Source organism: Callorhinus ursinus, unplaced genomic scaffold (assembly GCF_003265705.2).
Source record: "Callorhinus ursinus isolate GAN/ISIS: 27379988/994484 unplaced genomic scaffold, GSC_fseal_2.0 scaffold1, whole genome shotgun sequence".
In the NCBI taxonomy this organism is placed as follows: domain Eukaryota; kingdom Metazoa; phylum Chordata; class Mammalia; order Carnivora; family Otariidae; genus Callorhinus; species Callorhinus ursinus.
Genome location: NW_027397063.1, coordinates 102,105,603 through 102,128,320, shown reverse-complemented (window position 1 = coordinate 102,128,320; position 22,718 = coordinate 102,105,603). Strand labels below are relative to the sequence as shown.

At 38.0% G+C, this 22,718-nt stretch overlaps 3 protein-coding genes across 7 annotated transcripts in view; 1 reads left to right on the top strand and 2 right to left on the bottom strand.

The window, feature by feature from the left end:
* MED12L (mediator complex subunit 12L) overlaps positions 1–22,718 on the top strand; it is a 317,920-nt gene that overhangs the window by 209,485 nt on the left and 85,717 nt on the right. The gene's annotated exons all lie outside the window — the stretch shown is intronic.
* Positions 10,327–20,135, bottom strand: P2RY13 (purinergic receptor P2Y13). Of its 2 annotated transcripts, none has more exons than XM_025880412.2 (2): positions 20,086–20,135; positions 10,327–13,051 (listed from the first exon to the last, which is right to left on the bottom strand). In XM_025880412.2, the coding sequence occupies exons 1-2, from the start codon at positions 20,128–20,130 to the stop codon at positions 12,050–12,052; spliced, it is 1,047 nt and encodes a 348-aa protein (XP_025736197.1). In that variant the 5' UTR covers positions 20,131–20,135; the 3' UTR covers positions 10,327–12,049. The 2 variants fall into 2 exon arrangements, with proteins under 2 accessions (XP_025736197.1, XP_025736207.1); XM_025880422.2 differs by lacking the exon at positions 20,086–20,135 and adding an exon at positions 13,511–13,588.
* P2RY12 (purinergic receptor P2Y12) overlaps positions 20,096–22,718 on the bottom strand; it is a 44,001-nt gene continuing 41,378 nt past the window's right edge. For both annotated transcript variants that reach the window (XM_025880456.2, XM_025880447.2), the window contains exon 3: positions 20,096–21,138. In XM_025880456.2, coding sequence (XP_025736241.1) covers positions 20,096–21,115 — 1,020 coding nt within the window. In that variant the 5' untranslated portion in view covers positions 21,116–21,138. The remainder of the gene's footprint in view (positions 21,139–22,718) is intronic.

Below are 22,718 nucleotides of genomic sequence, written 5' to 3'. Positions count from 1 at the left end.
TGCCTCTCCCCCTGCTTGTGTTCTCTCTCTCAGATAAATAAATAGTCTTAAAAAGAAAAAAAGACAAAACAACTTTTATTCTTTTTAAAAATCTTCCCATAATGATAAATTTATATAATCAAATCAATTTCTTGATTGATCAAATCAAATTCTTTACAATTAATTTCTTATTTGTAATTAATTTTAGAACTGCAGATAAAAATCTTCAAAAGATTTGCAAGATTTTGCAACATTCAAACAAGTAAATAAAATTTCACCAAATGGAATCAAAACCTGTTACTCTCATGGGTGAAAATAAATGAAAATAATAAAGGTGGTATCTTTTTTGAAGTTACAAATCAATAATAGGAATTACTTAGTGTTTACTTATACCTTAAAGAAATTATGTATTTACACACACACACACACACACACACACACACACATTGGTTTTCTTTCTGTGTTAGTACAGAAAAACATGTATTTAATTTAAATACTAATAGTTGAATATCAAAATTATGTTTCTTCTATTGCTTGTTCCTAAACAGACAGACAACTACCATTTTAATGGTTCTCTATTCCATTCTGTTTAGGGTGGATTAAGTTATAGGTAAGTAGACAGCCATAGGGAAAGTCTCTGGACAAAGTTAGGCAACTTAATAGTGGCTTAGTCTTATAAGAATTTGCCAGATTTACAAACAATTCTGCATTTAGATTTGATTCTGCTTTGTACCATTTTTATACTTCTTCCCCAGGGATTTTGATTTTAAGACTGAAGCCAGTTTATTGCATCCTGAGGAGGAAGTCTGTGCCTTGCAGGCCTTAGTTGGAAACCTGTCATTTTTGGGTTGAGCTTATTGCCATTTGTCACTGTGATCCATAAATAGTAAATGATGTGAAATCAACCTGTCAAAATAACCAACTGCCAACCCTTTTTTAAAAAATTTTTTTAAAAATTGTTTTTAAAAATTTTATTTATTTATTTGACAGAGATACAGTGAGAGAACCCAAGCAGGGGGAGCGGCAGAGGGAGAAGCTCCCTGCTTAGCAGGGAGCCTGTTGTGGGGTTTGATCCCAGGACCCTGGGATCATGACCTGAGCCGAAGGCAGACATTTAACGACTGAGCCACCCAGGCGCCCCCCAACTGCCAACTCTTAAAAGTGTCAATTCAAAGAGAGAACATACCTTGTAGCCTTCTTAAAACTGTGTGGACAAAGGCTTTCCCTGTACCTTTTGAGGATTGTCATCCCAAATTTCCAGTCATGTGTGTGAAATCATATTAGGGACCTTATTTGGAGAAATATTTCACAAGCTTCTGTTAAAGGAATAAAGGCATATGTGTTATGTACCTTAAATTTTAATACCTTTTTTAACCTGGGTTGACTGTCCTGTTAGGGCCAACTAAATATATTAATTTTTTATGGTAAAGAAAATCCCTGTCCAGTGTAAGGACCTCCAGTTTTTCCTGTACAATGAAGCACCTTGACATTGTACATATTGGTTTTTTATAAAGATCTCACAGAGGAGGGAAGGAGCTCCTATCCCCGTGTCCATTCAGTGCAGTAGGTGGCTCTCTCTTCCTGGAGGTGGGCTGGGGTTGGAAGAGTTTTTTCCCTTCCTTAGGAACATAATAGATTGTCGTATTTAAAAGCTTTGGCCTGTGATGCAAATTTAGTCTAGGAATGAAAAAGTTAGCATGAGGCAGCCTTTATGCATTTGTCTTGAAGCATATCATGCCAGTCTCAAGTTGGGACTTGTTCAAGCCAGTCTTACTTAAGATTCAAAAAGGGAAGTAGTACACGTTTAGTCACGAAAAAAGTGTAATGCTTTGATGAAAAGAGCAGCTGAAAAACAACCCATAACTTTATTATTGTTCAAATCACTGAAAGGTTAACCTGCATAATTTTTTTTCTGCTGATTTTTATAGCAAGTCTCACATTTCATAAAAGCCACAGGAGACTTTGTAACAATAATTATCTTGCTGCTTCATTGGGGGATCCTATTAAATGCAGGGAAGCTCTTTTAATAATACTGCTTTAGCCATTACAAACCCCAAATTTATTTTGAATACAAGACAACTTCCTGGGATTATGTGTTTGTGATTCTTCACCACTACAATGTTTAAAAGATTTTTTTTTCATTTTTTACTAAAGGTGACTTTTTTCTTCTAATATTATTTTTTAAAGATGTTAAACCCACAGACTGAGCTAATAGTGCAACTAAGTATCGTCTCAATTTACACACTTTTAACATTTTTCATATGCTCTACCCCCCAGTATTTTGGGGGGACCTGTTTGAAGTTGTAGTCCTTGTGACAAATGTCTTGCCCTTAACTCCTTCAGCATGTGTTTCCTAAAAAACAAGGATATTCTCTTACCTAATCACAATATTGTTATCAGTCAAGATTAATGTTGAAGCAGTAATATTTTAAAATATTCTGTCTGTATTAAAACTTTGCAATTTCCCAGTAATACCCTTCTATTTTTTTTTTTGATGTGGCATTCAATCACTGGTCACACATTGCATTTGATTTTACTGTCTTTTTTAGGCTCTTAATCTTTAGAACAATCTCTCTCCTTTTTTACTTTTTATTTTTTATTTTTATTTTTTTATTTTTATTTTTTTTCCTTTTTTACTTTTTAAAAAAGTCCTCCTGGCTTTTGAAAATTGGTTTGCTCTGTATTTGCTAGGGTCCATTCTGTAGGATATGTAGTAAGGGGTGCCCCAAAATGTTTTTGAGGCACTTTGGATGTATTATCCTGAAATCTATATTAGACTAAGTTTGGGATTTTGAAGTCAAATAAGAATATCTATAATCTTGTTTGGAAAGAGACCTGATTCATGGATCAAGAATCACAAAGTTGGTAGATCCAAACTCATTTTCTTTGGGATACTGGATAACTCACTCAACTTTTCTTGATTTCATTTTTCTATAAAAGGAGGATTCTGATTTAATTACAGAATTTTAGATGAGAATTCCCACAACCTTATTGATTTTTCAAAATAAAGTCTTAAAAACAAGCATTCAAGGAGCGAATGTGTTTCTAAGATCTTGGAATAAAAATTAGATATCATTATTGGTAAGTCTTCCTAAAACCTAGAAAGAACTCTTTACCTTTACCCTATTCGTATGTCCCACCTTTTTAGTGTGAGACATTGACAAATGCATTACGAAGGCTTGTCTTGGTCTTCTAGTCCTTTCTCCCTTGTGTATGATTTTCCTTTGCATACAAAAGGCTTTCTAGTCTTTTTTTTTTTTTTAAGGTTTTATTTATTTATTTGAGAGAGCGCACGAGAGAGGGGTAACACAAGCAGGGGGAGAGGTAGAAGGAGAAGCAGACTTCCTGCTGAGCAGGGAGCCCCATGCAGGGCTCAATCCCAGCACCCTGGGATCATGACCTGAGCTGAAGGCAGACACTTAACTGACTGAGCCACCCAGGTGCCCCTGCTAGTATTTGTAATACACTAATTCACTACAAAACAAACACAAGCAGAGATCTAATAGCTCAAGTTGATCTGTCTTGAGTGCCCATTTCTTTTACGTGGAACCAGAACATGCAACAAGAATTGTAGTAAAATTTTCCTCACATCTTACTGTTCAATCTCTCTGTATACAAAAGTCACTCTAATTGTGGCTCACATCCAATAGCTGTGAATTTGTGCTGAGTATAATTACTACAAACCCTTTAATGTTCCCTTGCTGAGATTGGTATCTTTAGGTCCCTATGCTTGAATTACTGTGCTTAATCTGTCATTTGAAATGATTTGTATCTATTAGGTCTGCTTTAAATAAAGCACTTACCTTTTTCTGGTATGAGAACTTCATGTGTAATGGTTGATTAGAGGGAAGGGATGGTTTGGAGATTGAGTCTGGAGATATGCCTGTGTATGACTCCTGACCTCCTATTGATACTCTGCATTGTGCTGTGCTACTTAGTCCATGTCCTCACTTTGGAAATTTTGCTTGAGGCAGTGTCAGGCCATGACAGGAGCCTAGTAATTGTGGGGTCAGACAGACTCCAAGGTGGATTTCAGCCGCATCCCCCACCCTTTTTTTTTGGACAAATCATTAATGTAGCTTAATGTAGCTGAATGTACCTAAATCTGTTTCTTCTTCTAGAAAATAAGCTTGGGGATGACTACCTTGTAATACTGTAAAGATTAAATGAGATAATATACAGGAGAATTCTTACAGTGTTTAGAACGCGTTGGTACTTAATGAACAGTAGCTTCTCTCTCTCTCTCTCTCTCTCTCCCTCCCTCCCTCCCTCCCCCCCTCCCTCCCTCCCCCCTCCCCCCCTCCCCCTTTCCTCCCTTCCTCTCTCCCTCCCTCTCTCCCTCTCTCTCTCCCTCCCTCTCTCTCCCTCTCCCTCTCTCGCTCCTTTCTCCCAGAGGCAGAGTGACTAAGTGAATGAATGGGGGTGTCTGAATGTAAATTTGGAATGATTAAAAATTGAAAACATTCCTCAACTTAGAAGTCAGAGTAAGTCCATAATATTTTAATTGCCCTTAGAAAACTCCTGGTTTTTCTTCAGTGATGAACTGATGATTACTTGAAATGCTTTTTATGTTCTTTCTTGACAGCCTTTCCTTCTGAAAAGGAGGAAATTAGAAGAGCTTATTCAAGTCTGACATGGTGGGACACTGTAGAAGCTCAGAGCAGGATATGTAGGGGGAGAGAGTTGGTCTCAGAAGGTTCACCGCATAGAGGTTAATGCTTCATTTACTTCTAGTTCAGGCATTTTTGATTATAGGGAATTTCTGTTACAGAGTTAAATAGAGTAAAAAGGGAAAAAAGTGTTAAGTTGATATGTCTATATGATATAAATTTAATGCACAAATACAATATTCTTAAAAAGCTATATAAGTATTCAGATATGCATTAGGTCAAATTGTTCAAGATGGATACCAGTAAGTACAGTCACATACAAGCATCTGGTGTTTAAGCTCATTTTTAAAATAAAGGCAGGCATTTTAATTACCATGCCTTGAGATGTTACATTTGTCAGTTTGAATTTTATTATAGAAGTGGCAAAAATTCACATGCTGAGTGTGAAATGGAATTTTTTTTTTAAAAAAGTGGCTCAGTTGGTTGAGCATCCAGCTCTTGGTTTCGGCTCAGGTCATCATCTCGGGGTCCTGGGAACAAGCCCTGCGTGGGGGCACCCCCCCAACTTGCTCACACACAACTCTCTCTAAAATAAAGAAATCTTAAAAAAAATTAGTTTAGGGGCGCCTGGGTGGCTCAGTCATTGGGCGTCTGCCTTCGGCTCAGGTCATGATCCCGGGGTCCTGGGATCAAGCCCCACATGGGGCTCCCTGCTCGGCGGGAAGCCTGCTTCTCCCTCTCCCACTCCCCCTGCTTGTGTTCCCTCTCTCGCTATGACTCTGTCAAATAAATAAATCTTTAAAAAAATTTTTTTTAGTTTAACTACTTTACTGTAAGTCTTAAAATTAATTTCCTTTCTCTTCTCTATCCGTTTTTTCTCTTTTATAACTTCTCTCTGTGTTCTCAACTCCCATCCCTACCACTTGGTGTCTGCTCTCCCCCCCCCCCCCCCCCCTTTCCCTACAAATACTTTATACTAGAATGTGTGGGGTGAGGGGGGATTAGGCTAGGTATCAGAAACCCAGGTAATACTAATTTCTGAAGTTTTGGCATACCCATTTTTCTGGCTGAAGCTAGATGTCCATGGTCATGCTGTTATACCCACCATGTGTTTGCATTTCTGCTCTGTTTGCTGTTTCACGTGGAGCATATTCACTCTGCCCTGCATAGGAAGGGGCCACTCTATCTGTTCTTAGAAACCCTTGGAAAAAGCTAAGGTAATATAACAGTGGTTGTTTTTTTCTCCTTGAAAGTTTTGTAAACTGACTTGTCCTTTGTGTCAAGATGAGAGTTGCTTGTAGTCCCTCACTTCCCATTACAAATTGGGCTCTACCCCACCTTCTCCTCAGTGTTACCACTGACCTCATACTTGTAGATTCATCACATTTGGCCTTTCTAGGGTGTTTGATTTTGTTGACTATTACTTCCTCCTTAGTTTCCAGTATACGAGATCTCCTGTTGCTCCTTTTAATTCAGCCCCCAACTTCCACCCCCTAAACTCCACATTCTAGGCATCTCTTCTGTCTGTTCTGTCCAGGACACTTGTGCAGCAGGGACTCTGGGATGCTCAGCTCATTCCTTCGTCTCTCACTGTGTCAGAAAAATTATCCCCTAGCCATCTGATCTGCCTGTCTTCAGAGCCCTGGATCCATATTTTGTCTCCACTGGCTAGATTTATTGACCCAGATTTCTGAGACTTTAATCAGACCCAGAATCTGCTTCTTGCCCTTCCTTTATGATCCAACACACTACTCAGTCTAACAGTCTTCAGAGCAATGAATCTCAGTTGTAAGGGGGTAGTGTGGGGATTATGGACCCCATTGAAAATAAATTTTGCATATTAACTACATACATTTTACATATAATCCCCTATTCTCCAGTGGTCTTGGACTCAAACCTTTGTCTCTGAAAATGTCTGTAAAGTCTATGTCAGTTTTTTCCCCCTGGCTCTTGCCTGCATAGATGGAAGACTTCTGTAATTGATCTCCTATCTTCAATGGCTCTTCCTTCAATCCATAATTATAATCATCCTATTATTGGCAAATTGATTTTCCTAAAGCACAAGCAAAGAGCATGTAGTTCTTCACTTCAGAACCCTTCCATGGCTCATTGAGAAGTCTTTACAGTCCAACACAACACCACAGCATTCTACTGTAGGCTCCCATGCTCCATTCCCAGGCTCATCTTCTACGTCCACAGGCAGCCTCTGGCCTCCATGGCCCCTTGGGCTCTGGCCATAGCACTTTCTCCACCCCTAGCTGCGTCTTCCTCCAAGCTGTTCATGGCCTGGCCGCATTCCCTTTCACATGCTCTGTGTCCTCCCCCAGGGTCCAGCTCACGTTGTCATCTCCTGCAAGCCCTTCCTCATTTTCTCCATTTGAAGTTAGCTACATTTTCCTCTCAGTTTTTATGGTGAGTGAATTATGTCTCTCATACTGTTTCCACAGTTGGATTCATTGTGGGATGTGTGCCTGACCATTGTGTCCTTCCAGAGAGGCAAAGGGCCCTGCACTGAAGGCATGACTGACTCAGTGAATCAGTGAACCCATTCTTTGGGATTTTATGTTTCTCAAGACCTGTCGAGTGTTGGATATACTCATGGGGCTGAACCACTCAAACCCCCGAGGTTGCGGACCTCATTTGTATCGAGACCTCTCCCGTCCTCTTCAGGAGCCACCTCCTTACCATCCTTGCAGCTGGGGTGTGATGTCAACCCTTGAGGAACTTGTCCGATGGTGTAGCAGAGCTATTGAGGCATTGGGCCTGAGGCCACCTGCCTGGGTTTTAGCCCCAGCTGGGCCTCTGCTTGCTGGCAGGTCATGCACATTGTGGGCAAGGTATCTTTTTGCTATGTGTCTCAGTTTTCTTTTTATGTTGCCCTCAACCGGAAACCCTGTGGTATCTATTTCGTGGGTTGCAGTGAGAAATAGAGAGGTGATAGTCCTTGTAGAACACATAGTATGGTGCCTGGCACATAGCAAGTACTCAGTAGTGACTGCAAGCTGCCTATGTAAGGTCCTGGGAGGTTCTCGCTCACTTCTAGGTCAGAGCTAATTACCTGGCAGCGTCTGAGCTAGTTATGGCCCACACATGAACATATTGTTTTTGTGGGGTCAAGGAGTGTGGAGGTGGCTACGGAAGTTTTGAAAATAGCAGGAACTATAGGAGACAGGATTTACGATTTCTCTTGAGAACATTAGAATATCTGAGGTGGTAAATATAGTGGTTACGATTATGGGCTCAGAAGCCAGAGTCTGAATTACAGTCCTAGTTCTGCTGTGTATGTGCTGTGGGATCCCCATGTAAGTTGCTTAACTTCTCTGTTTCTCAACTTCTTTATCTCTAAAATGGAGATCACAATAGCACTTCATCGCTTCCTGGGATTACTAACTGGGACAATCTGTTGAAAACTCTTGGTAGACTTACCTAATGCATAGTAAATAGTAAGTAGTATGCACTGCTTTTGTTGTCACCCGGTCAGTTCTTCTGTTGCTACTAGCCAGCAACCCTGGGCCCCAAATCCCTCTGGTGCCAGTAGTTGGCCCAGAGCAGTAGAAACCCCCATAAGTTGGGCATGAACTTTCCAGGTAGCTAAGTCCTCACTGTTGCCTGTCACCTTAATCTGCCCTGTTCTCTTAATAACAATTTTGTCTGTCTCCTATTGACCGATTCCACTCCTTTGCATTCATGTCCAAGAAGGCTATGCTGTGAATCTCCAGGAACAGTATGCACAGTTCTCAATATGAACCTTAAGGAGCAGTTAGCACAGTAGTTCTTAATGTGTGGTCCAGAACAATAGCATCAGTATCCTCTGCAAACTTATTCTCAGGCCTCACCCCAGACCTCCTGAATTAGAAACTCTGGGAGTGGGCCTAGCAATCTGTGTGTGAAGAATCCCTGTAGCTTGTTCTGATCCCCACAGCAGTTTGCGAACTACTGATTTAACATGTGTTCTATATTCATATTGCTTACATCCAGTAAAAATAATTACATTTAACTTTTTACAAAGCCCTTATTTGTGTTCGGAGCTCAGATTATATCAAAGCTAAGTATTTTTTTTTTTTTTTGCTTTCTTGTTTCTGTCATTAACGGCTATGGTATAGCATCTCATTCTATAAGCATTGTAGAATTTAGTATTTGTGATGGGTAGTTTGGAAAGTTGTTTTCAAATGGTTGCTTTGCATTCTGTGAGTGTGATTTTATTTTATTATTTTTTTATTCTTTTAAAATTTTTTTCTTTTTTCTCTTTAAGATTTTACTTATTTATTTGACAGAGAGAGACACAGCGAGAGAGGGAACACAAGCAGGGGGATTGGGAGAGGGAGAAGCAGGCTTCCCGCAGAGCAGGGAGCCCTATGCAGGGCTCGATCCCAGGACCTGGGATCATGACCTGAGCTGAAGGCAGATGCTTAAATGACTGAGCCACCCAGGTGCCCCCTGTGAGTGTGATTTTAAGGTGGCTTTAATATGCCCATTCCCTAAGTGCATCATAGATTATTTCACTCTGTACATCAGGTACTCAGCATTTGAATATAATGTTACTATAATATAATTAAATACTTGTATTTAGGGCAGGCATAATTTTGGAAATTTTATCTTTAAAGATTTTTTTTTTTTTTAAAGATTTTATTTATTTGAGAGAGAATGAGATAGCATGAGAGGGGGGCAGGTCAGAGGGAGAAGCAGACTCCCCGCTGAGCAGGGAGCCCGACGCGGGACTTGATCCCGGGACTCCAGGATCATGACCTGAGCCGAAGGCAGTCACTTAACCAACTGAGCCACGCAGGTGCCCTAAAGATCTTTTTAAAAAAGATTTTATTTATTAGAGAGAGAGAAAGAGCAAGTGAGCATGAGCAGAGGGAGGGGCAAAGGGAGAGGGAGAAGCAGACTCCCTGCTTAGCAGGGAGCCTGATGTAGGACTTGACCCCAGGACCCTGGGATTATGTCCTGAGCTGGAGGCAGATGCTTAACCAACTGAGCCACCCGGGGGCCCCTTGAAAGATCTTTTTAAAAAAAATTGTGTATATTATCAAGATGCAGTTACTTATAATACAGTATTATAGTCTACATGTGATTGTTTAATGTACTTTAGTAAAGGCAATGTGGATTTAGTGACATCTCTAACAGTTACCATGATTTAATTCTTCTATTTCAGAAAATCAGACATTAAGAGTATTTTTTGAAGAGTTTCGGAGATTCTAATATGCTACAGTTACAGATTTTACTTAACCAAAACCAGTAGCACATAGCTAAAGCATTTTGTCTATAGCTTTAAAAGTGAAATGTTGAGGGGCGCCTGGGTGGCTCAGTTGGTTAAGCGACTGCCTTCGGCTCAGGTCATGATCCTGGAGTCCCGGGATCGAGTCCCGCATCGGGCTCCCTGCTCGGCGGGGAGTCTGCTTCTCCCTCTGACCCTCTTCCCTCTCGTGCTTTCTATCTCTCATTCTCTCTCTCTCAAATAAATAAATAAAATCTTAAAAAAAAAAAAAGTGAAATGTTGATAAACATTAGCCCAAAGCTACACATGTAATGTTTATTAATTCTGCTTTCTTCATGTTCATTTACTAGCAAACCAAGGAACACCCCCAACACCTAGGCCCCTGGGTACACGCTCTATAGGAAGGCAACTAAAAAGAGCTTGAGTTTTCAATAAATTTATATCACCTTTTGAAAATAGAAACATCAGTGAGAATTGGCTTCCTCTTTTTACAGCATGTAAAAATAAAACCAGCTTGAATTATTTTATCAAATATTTATTGATTGCACAGTGAGACACATCTTTGCTCCCAAAAATATACACAAATTATTAAAAGAGTAGATACATGTGTGGGCAAGTAATTACAAAGCAGTGTGATAAGTACAATAATTGAGGTGTGACAACAGTCCAATGAGGGTGTGATTGGGTTTGAGATGGTGGTGGGAGGTTGACCAGATGAGATTTCATGGACCAAGTGATGGCATCTTAGGATTTCATGGATGGGTCAGAGGGAGAGTTAGGTGTGCAGTGAGTGGCCCAGAGGCAAAAAGGAGCAACGCATGTTCTAACAGTTAGAAACATACATAAGAGTGTAATGTTCCAGGGATGGAAGTGCAGTTAGAAGATAAGGCCAGAAAGGTGGGCAAATTCCAGGGCCTTCGGGGCTTTGGAGAACCTGGTAAGAGGTTGGGGTTTCACCTATGATAATCATGTTGGAGCCAGCGGCACATTTACAGAGCATGAATACTTTGTGCATTTTCTCTAGAAGATATAAATCCATGTCCACAATTCTAGATAACCACATTTTAGCTTTTTTAAAGCACAGAGGGATTCAGGAAGAGATACGGAGGGGAAAAAGTACCAACAGGTAGCATTCTTAGCAAAATTTCCCAGTATGGATGCTATTGATTGTGGCTCAGCAGTTCCATCCATAAATGTACCAAGAATGACACAACAATGACATAATTGTATTTCAAACATTTGTAATTCATGGTCTGCATGGAATAGTGTGGGAGGTACCAAGAAAACATGACGTGGTTTCTGTCTTTAAAACATGTTGTCTTTCTTAAAGAATCCTAACCATCTTTTGGGGATGCAGTCAGGAGTATCACTAACTAGCAAAGGGAAATCTACCACCGTGGCCCTCACACATACCCAAACAGTGGGAGCAGTAGTTAGTGTGTGAGGCAGGAGGATAGAGGTTGTGGCCCAGGAAGGCTTTGTTGAGGAGGTGGCATATTCATCCACCATTAGAGTATTTGCTGGGCAGAGGGAGAATTCCAGAGAATATCAGTCCTGTATTCTTGCCATTAAATTGTGCATACTTAAGGCATGCAAAGTACTACAGTACGATATTTTATGTGGCTTAATAATGGTCTTTGCCTCGCATAGAGTACTGAAAGAATGTTAGTACTGTTGACACTGGAAGAGGCTCTTTGTAAGGAGAAATTCCTTCATCCAGGCTTTCTCAGGATTTTCTGACCCTATTTCAACTCCCCAGATGCTTCATATCTGGCATCCCTTTCAACCACTAGCTTCAGCTTTCATCAAAGGGTTTTCAAGTTTGTTTGTTTTTAAATCAGCAAGTATCAACAGTTGTGGGACCCAAAAGCAGTAGTGTTGTATGAATTATGTATTGTACAAGAATGTGAGAAGGTGTTTTGGAAGGAAGGTCCTTAGTAATTTACATTTATCCATAATGTTTTCCGATATGTAAGTGAATGCTTTCAAAAAGATGACCTCTAGTGGTCACTTGCTTTCTGTTGCATTCTCTGACCAATACTTCATTCTGCTCATCAATCGATCTACGTGGAATTAAAATTTATATAATCCTTTCTGTAAACCTGGGTAATAATAACATGTAAGAAAACCTTTGTCTCATCTGTTTTTCTTTCATTGCTTGAACTTGATTTCCAAATCAATTATCTTTTGAAGTCTTATCGATTAAATAGAACGTAGCCATGATAAAATTATCAGCTTAGAGTTATATTGTCTGAGTAGTTTGATTTTCTTGGGTTGATCCTGTGATCTTTCTCCCTCTCATACATGGTAGGCGTTCTGTGAATTTTTTACATAAGAATATGTATATTAGGGGATCCATGCAAATGTTAGTTGCTGCCAAAAAGAGAGTTGTTTCTTTAGCTATAAACAGTTGGTTTTGCAACCTGCAGTCAGTCTTGCTGTTGGTTTGACTGTGAGTGTATGGAACTCGGGCAAAATGAAATGGAGCAAAACACACAAAGAATACAGCCACGACAACAAATACTTTACCTTCCAGCTTTGTGTTGTGTTTGCGGTCCTTACTTCTGGACTTTCTGTAAGAGCTGTATACCTTTTTTGCAATCACCACATAAAACAGAAGCATCAGGACAAAAACAGTCCAGAAAATGAACTGGCATGTGTAGTTCACCACTTGATGCCATTTTAGCCCCAGGGGACCCTTCAAGGAGGCACACTTTTTCACAGATGCCGGCGTCGCTTCCTTGTTGCTCAAGATTATATTTGGCAGAGAGATGAGGAACAAAAGGAGCCAGATGAGGGTCGAGACCATTTTCGCAAAAACAGGTTTTTGGACAAAAAATTTTCCAAAAGGCCTGATGATCTTGAGGCATCTGTCAAAGGCTATGAAGCCTAGCAGTATGATGCCCACATACATGGTCTCGTAAAAGATGACAGCCGAGAAGCGACACACAAAGGCCCTGAGTTGCCAGGGTCCGAGGTGTGAGTCGGAGAGGATTTTAAACGGAAGCGTGAGTGTCATTATCAAGTCAGCCACCAGAGTATTTTTGAGGTAGACAATGAAGGTGGAGGAGCTGGGGATGTGAATGAACACCCACAGGGCCAGAGTGTTCAACAGGATGCCGAAGAAGAACACGACTGTGTAGGTGACTGGGAACACCAGCTGCGTTATCCGCGTGTCCCTGGGGCACCGCTCAGACCCATTGAAGCCCTTTATCACTGTGGTATTCATGGTTTCCAGTGTCAGCTATTACAGATAAACACATACACAAAGGGAAACAAGAAGCATTTCATCACTTGGAAGTGCTACTTTTTTAAAAGCAGACTTTAGGTGTATAGCGTATTAACCCCTTACATTTACTCATCACATTCAGTAGAGGAGTTGAAAAGGCACCTGTTCTTTCTAGCTAGAATTTTTTAAAACATGTACTACAGTTTTGGAACTTGTAATAGTACCATTACTTTTACACCCTTATGAAACCCAAATAACAGGTTCTACCTCATTGGTAAGTGCTACTTTTAACATGCAGTAAAATAAGACCCATTTAAGAAGTCATAATTCATGTCAGATTGTTGCACATTATATAGTTCCTTATGCTCATAATCTATGGTTTCTAGAATGTCTACCTTAAAGCGTTTTTTTTCCCCCTTGAATATTTTCTTTCTTTTATAAGCAAGCCCCCTCATAATAAAAGTTGAAATTCACCTTTGTGAGGATCCTGAGCTCAGTGTCTTCTGATTGAGCCAGTTATTCAGCCTACGGAGAGCATGTGAAGCAAGTGTTGTTCTGCTTTCTTATACCAGTTTCCTTCCTCATTTTCACGTGCGTAATGTGATCAATTAGAATGTCTTCATATTCAAACCTTTGTAGATTTTCTAATAAGAAGCCTCTTTTATTTCAAGCTTAGGTACTGTAAATCTACTGTAACTTGAATATCCTTATATTTTCTCATCGAATAACTTTTGGCAGTTTATCTTTTCTGTCTACACAGTCACTGAAATTTTTGAGTGCCTTTTGTATATAATAATAGGTGGCAGAAAAATAAATTACTCCCAAATTACAACCACATAGGAGAGAGTACATGTTGATTCTAAAATCAGAACCATCATTTGCACTCTTGTAGACTGCTTTGTCCAGAAATCTGTGTTCAGTAGGATGACCTCTTTATTTTTACATTTATCTTGGTCTTTTGGTCTTTTATCTCAGAGAGATTGACTTTTTTTCCAAAAGTTCAGGGCTGTTAGACACAGATTTGGGGGTTAGAATCCCAGATCCAAGAATTGCTGGGAGCTAGATCATAGTCAAATGATTTAGAAGCTCATCTATATCGTGGATTTAATGATAGTGTATACCTCATAGCATTATTGAGAAGACAAAACGAGTATCTTCTAGAATAGTGCTGGGTATATATGAAGCACTAAAAAACATTCACCCCTGACTGCAGTGCTGAGTGAACTGCAGATTTCAATGGAGATAATTTCACTCATTAGAAACCATTTTTGGAAATCTCTCTGTATTTAATATTGTATGCAAAGTGTGGAAAACTCAGGAATTTCATCAGTCAACCTTGGGCCAAAGTCTATAAAATGTATCCTTTAAATCTCTTCAAGTTTGAAAGGGTGTAATTGCTGCTTTGTGTAGAGATGGTTGTTGTCCATGAATAGAAATGTTTCCCTGCCAGATAGGTAAAGGGAAAGAGGAAATTAAGAGGGGAATGAGGGGAATGTGGAGTTCTCCATGATGAGTTTCACTTCATATTTTTTACTGCACGTTTCACCACAGAGTTGCACCAGACTGTGGGGTTAGGTTGATGGAGAATTTTGGGATGGCTTGGTTTGGGATTCTGAGAAGAAAAATTTCATGTCCCACTGGATGTTTAAAATATGAGACAATAAGATGCCTGATAATTTTGTTGGAACTACCCAATGTGGCACAGTTTAAAAAATGTGTGTTTGACTCAAATAAATTGTTCCTTGGAAATACAGATTCTGGATTTCATTAATGTGATGGAATGAAACTTAAACATAAATCATCTTGCTTGCTTCAGTACGGGCAAAATAACAAACTGTTTTTACTTTTTAAGTAGAAGTATTTGACCTACATAATTAAGTATAAATTTCCTGAAATCTCCAAAACCATTATCTAGATGGAGGTTTGGAATAGTTTCAGTTTAAATAAGGAAATGCTGTACAAGATAATTTCATAATATGAAAACTGGAAATCACATTTTGGTCAACTTTCAAAATGTCCAAGTGTGGGAGACTTTCAAAAGAGGAACTGACTTAACAGTGCCCATTTCTAAAGTTATGGAATGTGTTCTTTCAAATGTGGCAAGTTTCAAAATGTTTGACCATACTAAATATCCAACACACCACACATTCTTATATGTCCATGTGCTTAACATGTATTAGTTGACTTTCCTTTGATTCACAGCAATGCTGCCCCTCTCCCCAACCAAGGGACTCTTGTTGGCTTGTCTGAGAGGCTGCCCGGCAGAGCAGATAGGAGCACTGTCTCAGGAGCCAGAGTGCCTTGGTTCAGTTTCTTATTGCAGCTCTTATTTTCTTGTGACCTTGGGCAAGTTATTTATGTTTTCTATGAAACTGTTGCCTTCTCCTTAAAATGAAAATGAATAATAGTATCTACTTTGTTGAGTTGTTAAGGAATGAAATGAGTGAAGATTCACCAAGTGCATAGACCAATGCATAACATGTGGTAGGTGTTAGTATGTTTCTTGTTAAATGAAGTTAAAAGTGGGATACCATGTATACCTTTGGGGACGGATGGGGAAGAATCAAAGATGAAATGAAAGATCCCAGAAATTAGAAGCTTTCCAAATGACAAGAAACCAAATTTAAATCCTATATTTAGTCAAAACCAATACAGTCAGTATAGCCAGTGAGTATACTGCTCTTAAATGATAGGATCTTATTTACTTTTTAACAAAAATCCTCAGAGATTGATCCCATTTTACAGATGAGAAAATTGAGGCACAGCAGTTAAGCAGTTTAGCCAAAATCATGCACCCTAAGCCAACTTCAGACCCACACAGTCTGGTTCAGAGGCTATACTCAGAGCCTGCCTCACACTCCCAACTGTCAGAAACCACAGAGGGTGAATTGTCTAGATTCTAGAGTTTCTGAGCTTTGTATTACTGATTGATGAGTGAGGAGTAACAATTAACTTTAAAGGTTAATGGGTTTGTGAAACTTTTTTCCTTAAGGTGAAGTATGTGGTTGAAAACATAAATTGGTTCCAAGTGGTATGATCCAGAGAGAATTAAAGAAGATTACATTGAAAGTTCATAGAAATTAGAAGCCTGCCAAATGGCAATAAACTATTTTTTCCATTTGTAGTCTCTTTTGAGATTTTCCTCTGGATCAGAGTTAACAGTCTAAAGGTTCCTGTTGATGTGGCCAACCAGTACCATCTAAATAATATCTGAAAAGATGAGGAAGTATTTGTTTAGATTTGGAATGAAAGTCATAGTGGGAACTCTTACAAAAATACCCTTTTACTTCCCATCAGATCATAGCATGGTACTTTCTCAGATGATATGAAATTGCTTAAAAAAAAATCCCACCCTGGATTAACTGAAAGTAGAAATAATAATCAGTTAAAATAAGTTATGTAGTTTAACATTAAATATAGAAATGTCTATAAGTAGAATCAGTATTAGAAAATCTCTACATGTAAGTAGAAACAGGCAATAAAGTCATAGTATTACCTGAAGCATATTAATATCTAGTTTCATATTTTTATTATAAGAGGAAAGCAAGTTTGAAGAATTCAAAGATAAGCAATTTGAAGAATTCATATATAAGCATGTGTATAGGAGAATGTGAAAGTTAATCTCCCTTTGCATAATGCATACAAATGTGTGTGCAAATATTTATATTTACATTTATTGACCTATCAGATCTTTGTTTCCTTTTCATGTTAGTCCATGAAGATTTACCTATTTTTTTTTTAAAAGTTACACTATAGAAAATTACCATAGTTTGGTTAAGCCATTACTGATTGACATTTTGTGTTTTTCCTTTTTTCCAAATTTTTCTCTGTTAAAAACAGTACTGTAGGACACATATATGTCCATATATGTTTGTGTAGTTGTTTCAACATATTTGTAGAAAATTTCCTATAAGTGGGATTGCTGGACCAAAGCTGTGCAGCAAAATGTTGAATGGTATTTTCAGATAGCTTTCCAGAAAGATCTGACCATTTTACAGTCTCCCTGAGTGGGATTCCTCCTTCCAACACTGTTATAAAAATCTTTTAAAGCAATTCTAAGCTTACAGGTGAAAAAGGCTCATGTTATTTAAATGTAAATATATTTGCCTATTAGTGAGAGTATGTTTTTTCATATTTTTATTGTCCATTTGTTTTTCTCTTAGAAATTGATTTTTTATGTCTTTTCCCATTTAAAAAAATCAGGCTGTTTCTCTTTATTTGCTGACTTGTAAGTGCATTTCTACATATTTAATTCCAACTGGCATCACTGCAATCTCACTTTGGGCATTACCAATCAACAGTGATCACCTAGATTGGGCACTGGAATCTAGTTGTTTTTAGTGCAAAGCTGCTGAAACACCTAGATGCATGAATAGTGGGTTCTTTTTCTGAATAAATTTTCTCCCTGTTTTTAGAGTTCTGGTCCAGGGGTCGTCAATCTTCTTTTCTAAAGAGTCTCTTAGTAAATGTTTAGGTTTTGCAGCCATGCAGTCTTCCTCACAACCCAACTAATCAACTCTGTTGTTGGAGCAGGTAACCAACCACGGATAAAACCTGAGTGTGTGTGGCTGTGTTCTAATAAACCTTACTATGGACCCTGAAACTTGAATTTCGTATAACTTTAATACAACATGAAATTTTATTCTAATACTTTTCCTGTTGATATTTGAAAATGTAAAAACCATTCTTAGGTCACAAGCTATACAGAAGCAAGGGGTGGACTAGGTTTGGCTTGCAGGCTATAGTATGCCACACCTGCTTTAGACTTTCTATAAAAACCACTGTGAAAAACTGCCACTAATCAGCCTTAGGACTTGTTAGCTACTAAGGCTATTGGCAAGACTACATTTTGTCTCATCTTCTGAACTTTTCAACTTCTGGACTTGAGTATAAATTTGGCTTCACTTTTTTTTTATTATGAAATCTGGGATTTAGTATGTATATTAAAATTCTTAAACCTGGAAATGGTGACATATTCTGTGTATCGTGAGTACTCTGTAAATACTGATCTCTCAGTCTGTCTTAGGTGGATTCAGTTTGATTTTTGATACAGCAGTGTATGCTGTCCAATGTCTTTGAATAAGAAATTCCCAACAAAGTGCGATTTAGAGTTTAATGTAAATTTTTCATATTGTATATAAAAACATAGATAGTTCTAAACACCTTACAGTTCTTTTACAAAAATACTGTAATACCATTGGCATTTGTTTCTTTTCTTTCTCTTACGGAAATTGTCCTCTCAGTGAACTAATTTAATCCAAAGGGAAAGAGTATTTGGGAAAGTCTTTGCCCACTCTGCAGTCTCCCAGCAGTTCATGTGGTCATGGCACCATGGTGTCAGTTTGAACCCACTCTCTGTCCCCTGACTCGGATGGGTTAAGAGGTGGATCTGACCTTAATTTTTCCCATATGCAAAATAAGATCAGATGAGTTGATCTCTAGTTTTCTTCCATTTTAACTATCCTGCTGTTCTTACAGAATGTGCACACTTACACATGTGATGTTAAAGTGCATTGCGTTAGTCTACATGGCTAGAATGTAGACCAGCAGTATGTAGAAGATGCATCTTTTTTGATGCATTTCTCTTTGTGCTTCACCACTAAAATGCAGTGCTTGCTTGTAGAAGTGCCAGGGAAGTAAACGCAGCCGCTTGAGAATAGATATCATTTAGAATGTGTTGAGTTCAACTTTGCACTGATATTTAGCTCAGCAGAACTTGTGGAGGATTTAGATAAAAATCGATTAATACTGAAGTTCAATGAACTTCCTTATACTGCAGCTCACCCCCTTTCCCCCCCGCCATCATATTTTGATATTGGTATCCATGCCTTACATTTGAGAATCGCCTCTGGGGATTATAAATAATTGAGATAAATAATGTCAGCTTCCAATTCTGTTATATATTTTGTTTATATTAAAAATAGTGACTATGGCTTGTGTAGAATGATACTTCATTATCATTTACTTATGAACTAATTGATGTGTTATGTCACCTTCAGTAGAGACTTTGCCCAATAACGTGTCATAAAACAGTTTTTGCAGTTATCCTTTATTAAATGGGTTTGTCGTTTGATGTAGGAGTATATAAGAGGTGAGTCGTGGTATCTAATGTCTTTGAACAAAGAAATTCCAACAGTGTGATTTAGAGTTTAATGTACATTTTTTGTATTACACATAAGTGACAAACCAGTAATTATAAACATTTTAACCACTTTTCTGTTAATAGTTATGCTTTGCAACCGCATAATCACATTTGTTTTTCTCATTGAAGCAAATATTCATTAACCCAAGTAGCAGGTAGTTTCCTGAAAGCTAGTTAATAAAGGTAAGTGGCAATGATGGTATTGTACCATTAGTAAAACTGGTTTCTCCAGCATTAAGGAAATACTCAAGGTTTTTTGGTATTAGAATGTCATAAAAATAACTTTTGATAACTTTGCTATTTCTGCTTTTTTTATTGGAAAAGTATTTTTAAACCTCTTTAATGGAAATTAAAAAAAATTCACTCCAATTAGTTTAAATTTCTTAGGTTTTTGCTAATAATTAGAAGTTAGTAGTAAATATTCTTTGTAAAGTGTCCCACTTATATTTTTATAATGAGTATCAAAATAGATCAGCATTTGGTTAGAGACTAGGGTGTACATACATCTTAGTATAATTTTCAGTCAGAAGACTTTTATCAGATTTATCATTCTTCCTTAGTTGATTATAACTTAATAACATCGTGTTCAATAATGTATTTAAAAAATTACAGTAGATATTATATGGTCACACACTTTGCCAACACTCTCCAAATCATGACTTCTGTGTAGTTTGGCTTGTAACCATGATTAGATACAGTTCATTTTGCTACACATCTACATGTTAGGTTTCTTTTTCTACATTTTAAGATAGCTTTTAATACTGGATAAGTAAATGAAAATTACTTCTTTTGTTTTCTGTTACTTGTTTAGAGAGTCATTGTTACTAACTCGACTTATTATTAGTCAGTATTTTTACACAGTGCTTTCCTTTTGGATGTTCCAGATACTAATAGATTGAAATATTACCTCAGGTAGTTTACATTGGAGTCTCTTCACTTGGGTCACCGCCATCCTGTTCTTTTTTCCTATTTTGTTGGGATGGAGACGTTGCAGAATTGGGGCACTTCAGCATACTCATTAAGGAATTTTTGAAGGACTTGCAGAGGAAAAAGTAGATGAATGGATCCAGGCACGCATTTAAGGAAGTTAACCAAAGTGTGCTTTCTTTAACATAAAACAGAGTATTCTCAGCAGAGCAGTCAAAGACATCCCGGGTTTGGCTCAGGGTGTATGGAATGCGGGCAAAATGGAAGGGAACAAAACAAATAAAAAATACAGCAATGATAATGAAAACTTTGATGTTTACCTTTTTCTTGGGGACTTTGCCTACGCCCCTCGTTCTCACATATGACCTGTACAGTTCTTTTGTAATGAGTGTATAACATACAATGACAATTAAAAAGTTAATCCAGAAAATGACTTGACAGATGTAATTGACTATTTCATGCCAGACCAGACCAAACTCTGATTTGAGGAAAGAGCATTTCTTCACATTCTTGTCTCTTGGCCTTCTGTTGGTCAGAATCATGTTGGGCAAAGAGAGTAAGAACATGAATGCCCAAATTACAACAGAGAGAATTTTAGCCCCCAAGAGATTGTTGGGGTTGGACATCTTAAATGGCCTGGTCGTTTTCTGGTAGCGATCAATAGTTATCAGTCCAAGGAATGAAATACTGATGTACATTGTGAAATAAAATATGACAGAGGTCACTTGGCACACAAAGGTTCTCAGTGGTCCTGTTCCCAGTTTGGCATCACTGAGAATTTTGAATGGAAAAGTTAGAATCATGAGAAGATCAGAAATGACTGTGTTCTTAAGAAAAATAATAAAGTTGGATTTACTGTGGATTTGAAAGAAAATCCTCATTGCTAGGCTGTTTGTGACGAGTCCAACAAAAAACAAAACAGTATAGAGGAGCGGGAAGAGGACCTGGGTGATCTTATAATCTCTGGTGCACAGGCTGCCATTCCCAGCCACAGAGGTGAGGTTGTCCATGGCTTGTGTTTCTTCTTTGCTACCTAGGGAAGGAGAGTAGGGATGGTTATTTTCAGTTCCAGACTGTCGATTTTGCTCTTATCTCTGTGTAACTTTTTTTTTTTAAGGATTCATTTTTTTGAGTGTGAGTAAGCTAGAGAGTGCGTGCAAGCATAGGAGCAGGGGGGAGGGGCAGAGGGAGAGGGAGAAGCAGACTCCCTGCTGAGCAGGGAGCCCAGTGTAAGCCTAAGGCAGATGCTTAACCTACTGAGCCACCCAGAGGCCCTCGGTGTAACTTTTTTGGACAGCCTTCTCTAAAAATTGAGGTTTCCGATCCTTATTGTGACAGTAAGAATACAGAAAATTGAATCTCAGAATATTTAATTGTGCCAAATACCAAATGAAATGGTCTGAAGTACATTACATGAGGGTATAGATACTTTGTACTTCTCATTTTCTAAAAGTTTGCCTCTTAAAGGATGTTTTTGTTAGGCACATGCGCACAGTGTATAGAAATGGGAAGAGAAACATGGACTGTGTTTTATTCCTTTCCAGCTTCCTTTCCATACCGTTTAGCTTTTTCGTTTCTTTTCACAGTCAGTTTTCCTGCATTATCCTTATTCCTGGGCTCCATTTACTCTGATACCATCAAAGGGTTCTAAGGAGAAGTGACTGATAATTGGCTATTAGAGTTTAAAAGTAAAAAGGGGAAAGAAATTTGTATAAAATCACTTTTAGGGAATTTATTGTTAAATATTAAATCAGATATAAACTTTATAATTGGAAGATATTTCTGCCTGTATGTTGCTTAGTCACCCATTCAGAAATCAACCTCAGACTAATTCTTTAGCTGCAAATACTTTAACCCACATATATCTTATTTCTGAGTTTGGACAGTATATTGGAAATTTTTACATACATTTTCTTGAATATCATTCAATTAAAAAAAAAACAGTAAACAAAATGAAGTGGTTATCAAATGGTGTTCTTCAAAACAGCCAGGGCATACTTTCCAGGTATATAGAGTATGTAATGATAGCTAAAATAAAATATCAAAGCCATGTCCTTGTCTGGTTCCCTAGGTTATTATATCACAACAGATGGCTGTAGAACAAAACTAACACTTGACTTGAATACATTATCTGCCATCTAAGTTTTGAAATTTAAAAAGAAATTTTAATGTTTTTATTTCATCAAGGGCAAATGGAATTGATTCTATATCAATATTATTCCTAAATATAAGACATGGTGTTGTACAAAGCATACATATCCAAATTAAAAAAAAAAGATTCCACATGAAAGACTTAAGTATGACAAATAAATATAACACTGAATTCCCACAAATGTAATATTTCATTGTCTAATTATTGAATAAAAGATTCATGTCACAATTACAGCTTCAATATTCAACACCTCCTCTCCAATTTAACTTAAAAAAATACTAAACAAAATTCAGTATAAATTGAGATAAGATGGTAGATTTCAAGCTTCTTTGCTACTACTATTTAATTTGTGCATTCTCTGATTGTTTTGAAAATTATCCATTGGGAATGCTAATTTTGCATAGATTGTTATCTTATTTAATGAGTAGTCTTGATATCCGTAGTATCACCTCCATCTATCT

What these genes read in the sequence shown, in the direction of transcription:
- P2RY13 (XM_025880412.2), bottom strand. Translation starts at nt 20,130, where the DNA reads ATGGCGGTGACCCAAGTGAAGAGACTCCAATGTAAACTACCTGAG. An exon ending in TCCAATGTAAACTACCTGAG is followed by an intron (nt 13,052 to 20,085) that starts GTAATATTTCAA and finishes TATCTGTAATAG; the next exon opens with CTGACACTGGAAACCATGAA.